Source organism: Mastigoproctus giganteus, chromosome 7, assembly GCF_048544385.1.
Source record: "Mastigoproctus giganteus isolate SK-2022 chromosome 7, ASM4854438v1, whole genome shotgun sequence".
Taxonomy (NCBI): Eukaryota; Metazoa; Arthropoda; class Arachnida; order Uropygi; family Thelyphonidae; genus Mastigoproctus; species Mastigoproctus giganteus.
The window spans coordinates 133591980-133608640 of NC_143581.1; the positions used below are offsets into that span (position 1 = coordinate 133591980).

At 37.3% G+C, this 16661-nt stretch overlaps 1 protein-coding gene across 1 annotated transcript in view; it reads right to left on the reverse strand.

Moving 5' to 3' along the window:
• Positions 1-205: 205 nt before the first annotated feature.
• Positions 206-16661, reverse strand: part of LOC150083210 (inactive tyrosine-protein kinase RYK-like) — a 479651-nt gene continuing 463195 nt past the window's right edge. Inside the window, exons 13-14 of the mRNA XM_090378435.1 lie at positions 14274-14410; positions 206-544 (exon numbers count right to left, since the gene is read on the reverse strand). Coding sequence (XP_090234561.1) covers positions 433-544; positions 14274-14410 — 249 coding nt within the window. The 3' untranslated portion in view covers positions 206-432. The remainder of the gene's footprint in view (positions 545-14273; positions 14411-16661) is intronic.

The following is a 16661-nucleotide window of genomic DNA, read 5'->3' on the forward strand; positions in this document are numbered from 1 at the left end:
TAAGTAATTTACATCTCACAAACAAAATGAAATCTATATTTAGCATTGTAACAATTCAGTTTTTCTTTTAAGCATCTGTTAGAAAACAAAAGTGAAACTCCAAAATATGAGATTTAATTTTAAAATTTTTCAATGGTACAATAAACAAAATTATTTATTTCAGACATCTTACATTGTAGATATAGTTTTTTTTTTGTTTTTTTTCAACCTGCTTCTAATAAAATGAAAATCAACAAACGACAGAAAAGTTTGGCAAAGTACGTGGGGGGAGCACCTTTCAGGCTGAAAAAAGTAACAGATTACTTTACCAGCATATATTGTGGTGTGTTCTGCAGTATATACATGCACACACACATGCTTGTACAGGCACCTCTATTATGGAGATAAAAAATTTTATCTATTGTTAAAAAGCCAGCAGTAGGCATCTCAGTATTAAATATAACGACCCAAAGCTGTAAAAAAGTCCTGAAGACAAACGAGTAACTGGCTGAATGTAGGTCTTTCATCAGGTATTATTGCCCAACAACAAGCCATCACAGTAAACCTAGAAAAGAGAATGAGTAGGAAGAGGTGGGGAGGGGAACAAAAAAAAAAAAAAAAAAACCTGATTATGTGAATATGCAATAATCACAAGCCAAAAAAAATCAGAGAAATGTTAAAATTTATTTAAAGCTATCATAATCCTGAGTGAACTTAAATTAGAATTTTAAAATTTTTTTTTTATTAGCAGCCTGAACTGTATGGTTCACTCTCACTAATCTGACCAATCAAAAAAAAAAAAAAAAAAATTCTTGACCCATTTTTTCTCAAAGGTTCTTTCATGAAGATTCAAGAAAAAATAGCACAATTTACTAAAAAAAAATAAACATTTATTAATATATAACTAAATTCCAACTGTTGTGATAATAATAAAAAGAAAAATCAGTAATTTTCACAATGTTAAACACATACATGCAACACTTAATACTTAACCCCCCCCCCCAGCAAATCTCTGGTTTCGTGACATTAGTGGGCACTATTTGTGTGGCTATATTACTACTATTCATATTGCATACTATATATAACAGCCGGTTAGAAATTCAACACAAATTCCAGCTTAATTTCCAATTACATATAACACTGTCCCCCCTCGCAATAGCAAATGATGTAAGAAAGCAAGCTTACACAGCTTGCTTTCTTAAAAAAAAAAGAAAAAAAAAGTTTGTCTAAGTTTGGAAGTTTGTTCCAACAGTCAACCACCTGTTGGAACAAAAAGGCATTATGCACATCTGTTCTGTAACTGTCCTTCCTCAATTTGAATTTGTGTGCACCCTTATGTGTCATAAGGCAAGAGGAAGAATCCCATCAGTATTGAGCTTGCTCAATCCAGTCAAAGCACGAAACACCAAAAAAACGACTGGACTTCAAAATATGGTCCACTTGCCTCAAGTGTTACCTGAACATCAGTTCAATCAGTGTTTTGGACTCCTAGGTTTGTCACGTCTGAAAGAATGTCAATGACAAGCCTCGTGTGGGAGATAACAAAACAAAACTGACATTTAGTTTTATAGAGCATGTTGCTGGGCAAGCAGGAAATTTACCTGTGATAGATCAAAATTTATGCCAGAAAAAGTGTTCTTTCTAGAAGAGCTTTTGGAGGGCAGAGTCATAGATACATGTAAAATAAGTAGTAGAAGGCTGCCTTTAGTTGCATAGAAAGAAAGATTATCATCGAGTTCCCTCCAGTTATCGTAAGTAATATGAGCCATTTCTAGGGAGAAAGTCCCTTAGGACATCTCAGAGGAGAAGGGAGATGCAACCACTGCTGGATCCAAACAGTTGTTCTAGGGATGTCGGGCCTGTTGTTGTTTTCTATATTTATCAATGATATTGATGAAGGCTAATCAAATGTCCATATTTTCAGATAAAGGTTGGAATGGTGGTTAATGAAAGTAACGACAGTATACTACTGCAACGGTATCTAGTAAAGTTAGGCAGATGGGCTGAGAAATGGAAATTGAAGTTTCGCCTTCACAACCAAATCCTCTGCTTGAACCTTCATGATGTTCAGACTTTTAGTCTGAACCCTGAGTATAGACCCCCCCCCCCCATGTGCAAGTCCTGAAATATGGCACCTAGTTTACTGAAGGTGAACACTGAGGTGCGACATCCACAATGCAGAGCAATGCCAGTAATTTTGCTCATTGAAGGCTTGTATCTAGAGCAAAGCTCTGGCAAACTCCACCATTTTTTTTTACTACTGAATAGTCAAACTAAAAAAATCTAAACCTCTTAAATGCAGTCTTAGTTCCATTTTCAAAGAAGTCCATTTCCACTTGCAGTCTGCAAAGCCCTTCTTAATTTGTCTCACAGAATCCTAATTATTGTTTGATTCATTCACTGTTCATCTCAGTTGTCCTAATTATTCACCGATTATTTACAATCCATTCACTTCAAAGATGGTATATGTCCAGTCTGATACTCCCTGTCAAAGACAATACTTTGGAATCTCCTCTTTTTGATCTTCTCTGGCTCTCTCTCCCTCCACCCCATTCTGTCCAATTTATCTGTTGCTTCTATCAATCTCACAATTCCACTTATAACTGTCTGATTTCCTTTCTTTGAGGCTCGACTTTCTCCAGTCCAACTTTCCTAATGGTGAGGTAATTTTCCTTGGTGATTTTAATGTTCTTATCTCTAACTGGCTTCAATTTTCTGTTTTCTAGTTACTCTGACACAGATGGTCAAGATGCTGAAGCTTTTGCAATTACTAGTGACCTAGTAATAGTAATGGATGCATGTGATGCTACAAAGCAAGCATATGAGCTTATGTATCATCAGCCAAAAAAAAAAATAAAAAATTTCACACATCCATTCTCTCTAAAAGTTTGTTCAGTTCCTTCTTGAATTTATTTAAGCTATCAACTTCCACAATGACATATGGAAATTTGTTTCAGCAATTAACCACCCATTGGCTAAAGGCAAATTTCTACAAGTGTCTTTCCTCAATTTGAATTAATGCCCCCTCAGGTTGTTAATCTGAGCAAGTGGAAGAATCCCATCAGAATTCAGCATGCTCAATCGATTCAAGGCCTTCCACCTCAGTCAGATCATCTCACAGGTGCCTAGTCTCCAGCCGCTGAAATTTGCAGAACTTAAGCATTTCTTAGTAAGAGAATCCCTTCTTTCCCTCACCAATCTTGTTGCCCTTCTCTGTACATGCTCAAGCAACTCTACATCTTTCCTAAAATGAGGCCTCCAGACCAGTATGCAGTACTCAAGGTTTGGCCTGACCATTGCCAAAGTGATAATCAGCTCCTTTTCCCTACTAGCAAAATTCCTATAAATAGCATTGACAATACCCCATTATCTACTGTGGCAGACTGTCTGCATTGCTCAGAAAACTATATCTGACTGCACAATTACTCCCACGTCTTTTTCATTTTCTACCACCCTAAGTGTAGTACCACATAGTTGGTACGTTCCTCTGGAGTTACTTCTATGAATATGCAGTACTTTGCATTTGTCAATGTTAAACTTCAGTTGCCACTTCTCAGTCCATCTGCCCAAATTTTCTAGATCCTGCTGCAGTAGTGTATTATCATTACTGTCATTAACAACTCTGCCAACCTTTATATCATCTGCAAACTTAGATATTAACCCTGATATACCTTCATCAATATCATTGATAAATACAGAAAACAACAATGGGTCCAACACCAAACCCTGTAACATAAACAACACTAATATTAGTCCACGAGGAGCAGCGTCCTTTGATTACCACTCACCCTCCCTTTTATCCATTGTAGCAACTTACTCTTAATCCCATACTGCTCCAATTTGTACAGTAGTCTGTCTTCCATGTGCAACAGTATCAAAAGCTTTCCTGAAATCAAAGTATATATCAAAATTATTTTTTGCATCCAGTTCCTTTGTAACCACATCATGGTATCCAATCAAATTTGTCAGACAAGACTTTCCCTTAACAAACCCATGCTGTGTCTGACTTTATTGCTGCAGTCTTGTCTAGATGATCCTGCAATGCATCTTTAACCAGTGACTCCATTATTTTCCCCGGAACAGAAGTTAAACTAACTGGTCTGTAATGACTCGTGTCACCCTTAGATCCCCCCTTTGTGAATTGGGGATACATTTGCACATCTCCAGTGTGCGGGGACTTCCCCTGAGTCCAAGGATGCTGTCATAATTATGGCTAAGGGTTTGCTTTCTTCCTTTACTATATCTAGAGACCTTTCCCAGATTGTTCATTCACCTACCAGAATACCAGACAATCTTAACCACACAGACAACTCACGATCTTTTTCTCACAAAACTCTTCTAAGTACATGGTTGAGGTGAGCAGTCTTCTAGACACCTCAGATCACAATTTGGTGATAGTCTCTTCTCGAACGGAGACTTTCTCTTATGTTCTTTGGCATTACAAGAATGCAAAATGTGATGATGTGTGAGAAATTTATTCTTCTTTTAATTGATTGGATTACTGTTTTAAATCTTCTGATGTCAATGTTTGCTCAGATCATGTCAGTGAAAATTATTTTTGTAAGGATGAAATCCTTTATTCCAAACTCCACTTTAAAATCTCATCCTGTATCTAAACCTTGGTTTTCCAATAAATGTGTCATACTGCCATCGAAACTCCAAGTTCGTATTCTGCCTACCTCAAAGCTCATAATAGTAGTATTATGATCAGTCCAAACTGGATTTTGAACAAGCTAAGAATATATTTTCTTCTTGTCCAAATGGTAGTTAAGCATTCTAGTCTTGCCAAAGCTAATGGCCATAAATTTTACCCATCTATATTCCTACTTTTCTTGTAACTCTTGTTGATAATCTTGGTAAACTACCTCCCACCATTCTCAGTACACTCCAAATCAACTCCTTTTTTTTTTTTTATCAAAAGGGTGTCAGAATAATTCTGAACAATTCTGGTGCCAACTCCTGGATCCTGAAGCTATTTTTTCACTTGTTCCCAAAACCTGCACTCATTTCTTATTCAACCGGTGTTTATTCATTTCTTTTTTCTTTCTGACAGATTCTGTCATTCAATGGGAAAGTTTGACAAAACTTAAGCAGTTGCTCTTGACATTTCAAAGGCTTTTTATCGTGTTTTGCACAAGGGTATTCTAAATCAGCTTCCATTTTATGGTTGCCAGCCGCTCATTGTGGCTTTGTCTTGCAATTTCTCCACTAATACTGGTGCTCCCCACAGTTCAGTTCTCTCTTTCTCACCCACTCTTCTCTTGTATATTAATGACCTTCGTCCATTGACAGGAAATCAAATCCATAGTTGGTTTTCTATCGAACTCCACCTTCTAGTTTGAGAAAACTTGTTCTGCACAAACTGCAATTTCTCAAGTATCCACTACCAGTTCCTTAAATGCCAATCTTCAGGTATGTCTCCAATGGAGCAAAGATAACTAATTTTATTCATTCTAAAACTCAGTCCTATCCAAAACTCAACAAAAAGGATTCTTCTGCTTGTTCTACACGTACCTTTGATGACACTCTGATTTCTAGACAAGATCACACATGTCTATTAGGGATTACCCTGACTTCTAACCTCCCTTGGTACAAGCATATTACAAGTATTGCTTCCTGTGCATCTAAAAAAAACTGCATTTTCTCTTTCACACTTAGCCTTACTTTTTTTCTAACCAGTTACTGACTCTGTACAAATCTCAAATCTGCTGTACCATGGAATAATTTTCCGACATCTGGAGCAATGCCCTCATAACGTCTTTCCGGTTCTAGGCTCCATTCAAAAGAGCACAGTTATGCGCTAATTAGTGATCCCCACCCCATCTCTCTCTCTCTCTCTCTCTCTCTCTCTCTCTCTCTCTCTCTCTCTCTCTCTCTCTCTCTCTCTCTCTCTCTCTCTCTCTCTCTCTCTCTCTCTCTCATAACTGTTCTGTTTCTACTGCATGCCTTTTCTGGAGATACTTCCATGGGTACTGTTCTTCTGAATTAGCTTTTGTAATTTTCCTCTCTTCCATACCACCAGTTCAAACACATACCACGGTCAACATCCATTTACCGTTTTGAAACTTGAAACTCACAGAACCAACCTCTCTTCTTCCTCATCCATCCCTTCAACTTCCGTTTGCTGGAACAACCTGCCTTCACATATATTATTAGAAAATTAAAATCTACAAAAATTGAAGTCTGATGTCAATAAGTATCACCTTTCACCATCTCCACATTCAAACCAAACAAAATATAGGTTCTAATTCCTTTCTCATTTGCGGTTTACATTAAAAGTAAAAAGGGGAAAAAAAAAAAAACACTCCATCTCTCAATTGATCTCTATTTATATATGTATGTACTAAAAATTTGTGGTTTGGCAAAAATCAATTTCAAAATAAAAAATAAATTGTATAATAGTTGATTTTGTAAATACAAAATTCATTTGAACAGAAATTTGTGCCAGTGTCATTGAGGAAGCTTTAAGGATTCAGGGAAACTATTAATTTGAGGAGATAGAGCCATTGAATGATGCAAGTTAATGATAGGCCAAAATCACACTTGTGCCCTCCCTGTCAGTGGAGGACACAAGTGCGATTTTGGGTGCAACCTGTAATTATACTATGCGTAGAAAGAAACAAGTTCAAAAACCACAGTCATATACATCTAAGAATTTTGTGTTTATGCAGCTATATGTCAGGATTATACAAAGCTAAAAGACACACAACTGAACTTCTTTATATAGCAATTCCAGGAGTGTTGTAAATAAATGAAACAAATTTTGAGCCCTTGATTAGGTCAATCTATGCAGATATAATAGAACTAACGGAGATATTGGTGCCTTCTAGAGATAGTTATAATACAATTTAATTATGGGGTACTGGAGGAATAATTATTATGACTTTAATAATATGTTTTATGACTTTAATAATATATAATTATTAAAGTCATAAAACAGTAGTTGGATGCAAGAAACAACTCTACCATTATCTACCTTAACTTCAGTCAATCTTTTGGTATCGTTCCCCAAAAAAGGCTGTTATATAAAATGAAACAGAATGAGATCAATGGCAAAATCCTTCAGTGGTTCAAGGGCTGACTAAAAGAGCACGGACAGTGGTCATAAATGAACATACATCAGGGTGGGGCCACTTCTCTTTCTTATTTTCCTTAATGACGATGTGGGAGTGCAGAAGCAGTTGTCAAAAGTTTGCTGATAATTTAAAGGAAAGGTAGTTAATGCCCAGAACCAGGCCATTTTGCTTCACTGGTTGCCCAAATGATCTGAAAGATGACAAGTACAGTTTAATGCTTCTAAATTTTAAGTTTGGCATTTGGAGAACCTTGATGTAAGTCCAGGATTTACTCAGAAGCTAAGGTGATTGGAGTTAAAAGTGGTCCAGGATGAAAAAGATTAGGGGGTTATGATTCAGTCAGAATCTTCCATGCTGTGTATAGAGGGAGCTAGGAAGGTACATGGTATCTTGTCTATGATATACAGACCTGCACAAGTTAGCAAAACCCCTCATTGTGCCTCTGTATAAGTAAGGTGAGACCAGGGCAAATACAGGGCACAGACACATAGCTGTGCCCTGTATTCGGTGGAATAGAGAGTCAATAAACATGATCACGCCCCCCTGTTAAACACAGATTGAGAGCAGTACAAATATCATCTGTAGAGAGCGAGGTTCTATCTCCCAATGTGGTATCCCTGCTCAAAAGACGTCTCGTGCAGGCATGTTTATTGATCATGTTCAATGACTCTCTGTTCCACCAAATACAGGGCACAGCTATGGGTGCCCCTGTTAGTCCTATCATGGCCAATATCGCCATGGAGAAACTTGAGAGTCAGATTTTCTTGAACTTACCTATTCATATCATTCTCTAGTATCGTTATGCTGACGATATTTTTGCAATTGCACCCCGTGGATCAGAATTTGGGCTGCTGCAATATCTCAATTCCCTGTCGCCCATCATTCAGTTTACGATTGAACTAGAGGTTGATAATAGCCTTCCTTTTTTGGTGTTAGCTTTCATAAAGGTGACTACAGTTGTCTCAGACAGTTTTTAAATTTATACAGTGGGACCAACTGATGATATTAGCAATGGTTAATTCTAAATGGGAAGCCTTCGGGGAATTAATCTTGGAGGCTACTAGGCTATTCATATCAATTAAGAAATACAGTAAACCCCCACTATTTGCAGGGGTTACGTTCCTGAGAAATGTCGCGAATACCGAAAACGCGAATATTGAGTTATGGCTCCCATAGTAATAAAGGGGTTCCGTTCCAAAGTATGAAATATATAAGAAAAACTAGTTTAAATTTTGTCTATGTATGTATTATATGTACCTTCATAATATGCTATGTACATAGACAGTACATAGTGAAATGCAAGCATAAGGCATCGAAATGAAAATAAGAAACAATTTAATATTAAATGTAATATTTATTAGAAATTTCAAACCAGCGCCTTTGCTTGCTAGCAAAACAAACATCCCGCCAGTGCTATCACCAGTTTCGCTAAAGTGTTGATAAAGGAGTTTTGCCTTTTCGCGAATGATGAGTGAACTCAACGGAATCTTATTTTGAGTTCGGTCTTCTATCCACAGATTTAAAGCTTTTGCCATTTTTTCTAATTTAACATCACGAGTTACAAAGCAAATTTTTGAAACAATTAGCGCATTTTCACGGACACTACGGCGGATTTTTTCTTCCGATTTTTTGATTGATCAAGATACCGTTGACTCATTGATTTTATAATGTTTTGCCAGAGGAGACACTTTCACCATTAGAAATTTTGTCTAATAATTCAATTTTATTCACTAATGTCATCACCTTCTTTGATATTTTCACATTTCTCGTTTTATTCGTAGCCATATTTTTGTAAGGGTTAGAAAGAACTTGTCCACAATAAAGTCACTTTCTTCCATTAACACACTCGAAAAAGTCTGTTTTACATTGCAAAACGGTAGATTTATCATTTTTGTAAGCATATCAATTTATAAATTGATAAATTTATTCAATTTATAAACATATAAATTAAAAGCAAACGACGAAACCTTCCATGACAAACGCATAACACATACTGAACAAGGATTAGCGAGAAACATCCTCGCCACGATTTTGTCACCCCTCTCCCCCCACCCACCCACTGAGCGCTGTTTTGACCGGGAAAGATAATTTTAGCCACCCCCATGTTTTTTATAGCGGAAAATATTCACGGCGCTTTAAAATTCACATTTTTGATCTGGTTATCATACTCTTGATCTGGTTATCAGCAGTGATCATTCATGTATTAAGAATTTGCAGATAAAGGAAGCACTAGGTGGCAGTGATCACAGTGTACTAATGTGGGATTTACTTAAAGATATAATTACCATCAGGGGTAAAGGAAAGGGTTTTTGCTTCTGTAAAGGTGAGTACACTGGTCTCAACTGACAATGTTACCAATAGTAAATTCTAAGTGGGAAGCATTCAAGGAATTAATCATGGATGCTACTAAAAGTTTCATACCTATTAAGATATATTGTTGAAGGTTTAGGCCTAAATGGTTATCAAACAAACTAATGAGACTCGTGACAGAGAAGAAAAATACATGGGATGCATATAAATTATCAAGCGACTCAGAAGCCTATGGCAGATATAAGCTAGTCTGTAATCAGGTCACAAAGGAGGTTAGGCAGGTGAAGGCAGATTACGAGAAATTCTTGGCAAAAGATGGTAAGAAAAACAACAAGGATTTCTTTACTAATATAAACTCTAACAGGAAGGGGATGAATCTGATTGGTCCACTTGATATCGATAGTTCCACTGTTGATGATCCTGCTCAGATAGCAAACAAACTGAATGAGTATTTTGCATCTACATTCACACATGAGGAGTTATTAAGGTTTGAAAATGGCAGAAGGTTATCAAATTGTAGCAGGGTGCTTAATGATTTTGTAATAACTGAGAGCAAAATGGGGAGAAATTGTTGAAGTTAAACATAAGAAAGGCACCTGGGGTGGATGGGATCTATCCAGTTATATTAAAGGAGGCGGCAAAGCAACTAAGCAAACCCTTAGCTATAATTATGAGAGCATTCTTGGACTCATGGGAGGTCCCCATGGACTGGAAATGTGCAAATGTATCCCCAATTCACAAAGGTGGATTGAAGGTTGACACGAGTAATTACAGATCAGTTAGTTTAACTTCCGTTCCGGGTAAAATAATAGAGTGACTGGTTAAAAATGCATTGCAGGATCATCTAGACAAAACTGCAGCAACAATTCAGACACAGCATGGGTTTGTTAAGGGAAAGTCTTGTCTGACAAATCTGATAGAATATTATGATGTGGTTACAAAGGAACTGGATGCAAAAAATAATTTTGATATCATATATCTGGATTTCAGGAAAGCTTTTGACACTGTTGCGCAAGGATAAAAGAATGGTTGAGTGGGAGAAGACTGAGGGTGGTAATTAATGGGTGCTGCTCTTCGTGGACTAATGTTATTAGTGGAGTCCCACAGGGTTCGGTGTTGGATCCTCTGTTGCTTTGTTGTTTTGTATATTGATCAATGATACTGATGAAAGTATATCAGGCTTAGTGTCGAAGTTTGCAGATGATACAAAGGTTGGCAGGGTTGTTAATGACAGTAATGGCAGTGTGCTACTGCAACAGGATCTAGATAATTTGGGCAGTTGGGCTAAGAAGTGACAACTGAAGTTTAACCTTGACAAATGCAAAGTACTGCATATGGGTAGAAGTAACCCCACAGAAACGTACCAACTGTGTGGTACTACACTTAAAGTGGTAGAAAATGAAAAAGACCTGGGAGTAATTGTGCAGTCAAATATGAAGTTTTCTGAGCAATGTAGACAGGCTGCCAGGGCAGGTCATGGGGTTTTGTCAATGATATATAAGAATTTTGCTAGCAGAGAAAAGGAGGTGCTTGTTCCTCTGTATAAGGCAATGGTCAGGCCACGCCTTGAGTACTGCATACAGGTCTTGAGGCCTCATTTTAGAAAGGATGTAGATTTGCTTGAGCATGTACAGAGAAGGGGAACAAGATTGGTGAGGGGAATGAAGAGATCCTCTTACCAAGAGAGGCTTAAGTTCTGCAAATTGCAGTGGCTGGAGACTAGTCACCTGCGAGGTGATCTGATTGAGGTGTATAAGGCCTTGAATGGGTTGAGCACGCTGATTTCTGATGGGATTCTTCCACTTGTTCAGATTACGAACCTAAGGGGGCATAAATTCAAATTAAGAAAAGACAGATGTAGAATAGATGTGCAGAAATTTGCCTTTAGCCGGCAGGTGGTTAATTGCTGGAACAAACTTCCATCTGTCGTGGAAGTTGATAAGTTAAATAAATTTAAGGAGGAACTGGACAGGCATTTGGAGGGAATGGTGTGATTTTTTTTTTTTTTTTGGCTGATGCTGCATAAGCTGCACTTGCTTTCTTGTATCATATGCCACTACTACTACTACTACTACTACTATTTTTCTGCCCTCCATCAACCAATTCCCACTCTGTTTTATTTGTTCATTCAATTTTTAATATCTCCAGCGAAACACTGGTCGATATGCATTAGGAGTAGTCCTAGTTTTATTCAGCAAAATATGCTCCATATTAAGCCAAAACTGACTGGATAGTGGGCACTATGAATGGTAGGTCCAGAGACTCATGCTGCTTGATCCACACACATGGAGGCATCCATCGATGTGTTGAACCAGGTCTTTGGACTCATATCACCAGAACACTTCCAATCCTACAGTGTCCAACCACTGTGTTGTTGATGGTATTCTCTGTAGATGTTGATCAGTGGTGTGAAGAAGGTGTCTCCTGGGTCATCTGCTGTGGAACTGCCATACTTCTGAGTGTGTGGTGCATTGTCATTTGGGATATTGATCTTGCACTCCCCATATTCTATCGTGGTATGTTAGCTGTAGCACAGTGCCATTCAGCGCATATAATGCGCTGCACCCTTCACTCATCACAATCGTCCACCTTGCATAATCCTTTACATTTCTGTTGACAGGAGGTGGTTTGAATCATTTGACCCATTGTTTGCATACCTTTATCATAGTTGGATGTGAGCAACCAAAATGTGCCATTTGTGATATGGAAGCACCGCCCACAAGCATGCCCTTTTGAAACTCCTTGATATCTTCACTACACCTCATAACTGCTAGTTTATCTTATTTGCAAGACCAGATGCAAATTTCCACTGGAGCTATGTGGCATAATCCATTATGGATTATGCTACATAGCTCCAGTGACTACCCCATCCTGGCAAGGATGTGGTAGTCATTCAGTGAACACTGGGTACATATTTGTATTAAAAATATGTGTTTTCAAGAGTATTTTATTCAAATTTAGGCTTTCATACTTGGTCAACCGAAAGTTCAATAATATCACATCCTGAGTGATTGTCAAATATGCTACTTCAGTAAGTCGGCATCATGCAAATTTAACATGAAAGCATGGTAAATATGGATATTTTTCCCTTACAATGCCATAGGATTGCAAAAGTATTTGAACAGTAGTTGAAATGAAGTAAAAATTCATATATATTAACTGTGCTTGACTTTATTCATGGAGGCTTCTGCTCTCTCACTGAAAACTAGGCACAGATTCATCAGTTCTAAGGCTTGGACTCAAGTTCAACCGATGATGAGCTTTTGTGGAAATAACATAATATAAAGGTTAGATTGTCTTGTAGCTATCACTGGTCCCAGTAGAAACACTATCTAGCTGAGTTGGACACTATTTCTATTGGACACTGTATCTCGAATACACAGAAGTATCACTTATACAAGGCTTTGTGTGGATCATTACTTGGTTGGATATTCAATTAACATCTGGGTTAATGGATGATCCCCCCACTTGACTTGTGATTAACACCGATGCAAATGGATTAATATCAGCTGAGAAATGTGACAATTAAATCACATTGCAGTACTTTGACAAAATTCTTTTACTGACATTTTAAGTTTATGCTTTTCATTTGTATATACTAATACTTTTTAAGCCTTGTTAATGAGCTGTGGTGTGTGTGTACGCACGCATGCATGCAGATATACACCAAGTTGGCTTTGCATTAGCAAATTGCCTAATACCTCATGGGGACAAAAGGAAGTCCTAACACGTCTTGGTGTGGACTTTACAAAAAGAATTGCAGGATGTCCTGTGATAGTGCTATCCATGCATTGTGCAATATTTCCAGTAATGCACACACATTGTCAAGTGGATAGTCAGCGACTGTCTTTTTTCCAGTAGGTGCCAAACATCCTCAATGGGTTTAGATTAAGTGAGTTGGAAAGACAAGGGAGGATGGAGAATTGACTATTTTATTCCTGAAATCAGATAACAACTTGCCAGGAATTGTGGCATGGCACATTGTCTTGTTGATAGATACTGAAGTTGTTTGGTTACATTGTCATCAATGGGTATACTTGATCAGAAATGATAAAAAGGTAGGCATCAAACTGTTAATTAAAGGTGATCAGAGGACCCAGGTCATGCCATGAAAACAATGCCCAAAACACAACACCACTGCCTCCAGAAGACCAGTTGAACATCCAGTTGCCATGGCATTTGTTTTTCCCAAATGTGTGTATGCCCATCAGCGTGACAGAGTTGGAAATGGAATTCATCAGACAGGTTTCCCACATGCTGGGGGTCCAGTGCTGGTGCTAGCATTCCCATCCAAGGCACAATTTCTTGTGTCTTTGTAGTGAGCATGGGTACCCACAATGGCTATCAACTGCATAATCTACACGAGCTAATGTCCAACTCAGTCATTTGGATATTGGTTTTGATATTCCTATGTTGTACTGGATGGGTATCTAGGCCAAATTACAAAATGAGACACATGATACTTTCCATGGGCATCAACCACACATGGCTGTCTGTTGAACTGCCGTTGAGCTAGTCATAGTAGACTCTTGACACTAGAAACTGGGAACACTTAACTATGTTAACTGTTGTCAAGATACTGTCTTGCAGGTGGGAGTATGTCAACATCAGCTAACATATCCCACCTGCCCTACAGTCATTCCATGTGTGAAGTCAGAAAGATCTCAATCTTGACCCAGTCTTCTTCATAAACAGTCAAAAATTGATTGCCATGTGTGCAAACTACAATCTTATATCAGGCATTCTCAACTTTGAACCTTCACTAGCATCACATAAAAATTCTTTATTACAATATATGTTAGGTTTGCAAGTGCAAACCTAACATATATTGTAATAAAGAATTTTTACTGAATTAGTTCAGTAATAAAAAATATACATTAAAAACAATAAAATACATGAAGCACTTACAGTTCATCTGGGCAGTTGATTGGCTGTGATAATCTGTATCCATCTCGTAAATAAGCATCCATCTCAAATGGATCAATTTCTACATATGGCTGTTGTCCAAGAGTCATCATTTCCCAAAGGGTAACTCCAAATGCCCACTAAACAGAAATAAATTAAATAGGTACACATAAATAATAATTTTCTTCTAATTGAACAGTAAATATTCCTTCCAAAACATACAGAGTACTGCCATAAATACTGTTACAACTTGTTTTTTTATTATTAAAAAAATTGCTACTGCTGCTTATGGAGTTTATATATTGATACATTCTAATAAAAAAAAAAAATTCAGAAATGCTATCAGAAATGGCCATTCCTGGTTTTTGCACAGTCCTTCAATATACCATCTATTAGTACAGTACAGTCCAGTAGATTCTCAATTATTCAGAAATGAATTAATCAATTCTGCTTATTTTCTTTTGTTATCAGACTGACTTTGACCAGTGACCAAGGGGTTTCTATCAAATGGGACAAAAACATACCACATACAAAGTTAGTAACATCTTATAAATTTAAACCTCCCAATCCATTTTTTTTTCTGAGAACAGTGGAATAGTTAACCACAATCCAAAAAACCTCCTCTGTATAGGCCCTGGAGTAGGCAGCCAGTTAAAGTGCCCATGCTTATGGCCACCCATTATCAATGATGCCTATAGTTTGCATTTTTTGATGAATGACACTTTGTGCTATGCTGTGTAGAAGACAGGTGGAAGGTATGGCAACAAACTATGAGAGGAATCACTCCAATGTCCTGGTCCACCAGAATCAGGCAAGTAGTGATGGTGGTGGCAGCATTGGTATGGGGATGTTTTCCTGTGAACCTTGGAAACCTCATATCCATAGACTGCACGCCGAATGCTAAAAACTATATCCATCATGGCTTATCAGGTATACCCCTTCCCCATGGTGATGACTGTCTTCTCGGATGGCACAAGTGTATTCCAGCAGGATAAGGCACCCTACATATTGCCAGTATTGTTTGAGAGTGATTTGCTGAAAACTGAAGTGACTTCCAGGTGCTACCTTGTCCACTGAATTCTCTGGATAAATCTCGTTGAATATCTTTGGAATTATGTGGTTTTACAGATCCAGCATGGACATAAGCAGATCTACAGGATGCATTCATGGTAACGTGGTACAGCACATCTCCTGTAACATTCAGAAGCATTATAGAGTTCACATCTTGCTGTGTGGTTGCAGTACTGAAGAGGACATACCCATAAAAATAGGTAGGTGGCCATTATGTTTTGACTGGACTGGATTTTAATAGAGCATTAAAATCTGTACAAAAATGTGCATGTAAGGAAAAAAAAATTTTTACACACTTCTCTGTTCCATTTGAAAGGAACTGATGTTCCTTTCAAATGAGCTTTCTGTAATTCCATGAATATAATAAGCAAAGAAAGGAAAAAAATAAATCTATTATCTTCCAAACACTTACACGACATTCTTACTTTTTGAACAATAATATTTAATTCTGTAATTCTGTTACTTTTATGAGAAACAAAGCTAGAAGTTTCACAAAACTGTGACTGCTATAAAATTTTCACCCATCTTTGAAAATGGCATGAAATTTAGATAACGAATGCTTGCTTTACATTTAAGGAGCATTTTATTTTCAAATACCAGGGTTAAAGGTGTTAAAAACTTCATTTATTTTCTGCATGCATCATGTGAACTTCACTTTGTGACGTTCACAAGATTAGATTTGGGTAACAGGGTTTTTTTTTTTTTTTTTTGAGAGGGATGCAGCATTAACATTTCATGCAGACAATATGCATTTTGACACGAAATTAGGTACAAAGGTCCAGAAGAAGAAGATTCTTCAAAAGGATCAAATTAGTTATTCCAAATTTATCATATTTCTCTGGAGTGAGGAAAGACTAGAAACAATGTGGAATCATTATTAGTCCTAAAACCTTCCAGGGAATCAATAAAACTTACCCAAATCTAAAGACCTAAATATAAAATTTCATCAAAATTTGATCTGACATTTCTCTCTCTGTGCTCCACATTCAAAAATAATATAGATTTTAATACGAAAGAGGAACAGGTCCTCTTCATTGATTTAAAATCAATACAAAATCTTCTGAAGGAGCAAAAGAGCACTGTACTAACAACTGAAATACAGTCGAGTCTCCATATTCGCAGGGGTTGTGTGTCAACACTTCACATGAAAACGTGAAATTCCGTGAAAATCTGCACTCTTGGCCCAAATAGCCCCAGATGTTTTCTATGTATGCCTAAACACTTACACAACCATACAGAAAAATGTTTAAATGTGTTTAAAAGGTTTTAATTGTGTTTTACAATAATAATATTTTAGACCCATGTTCCAAAAATACAGTA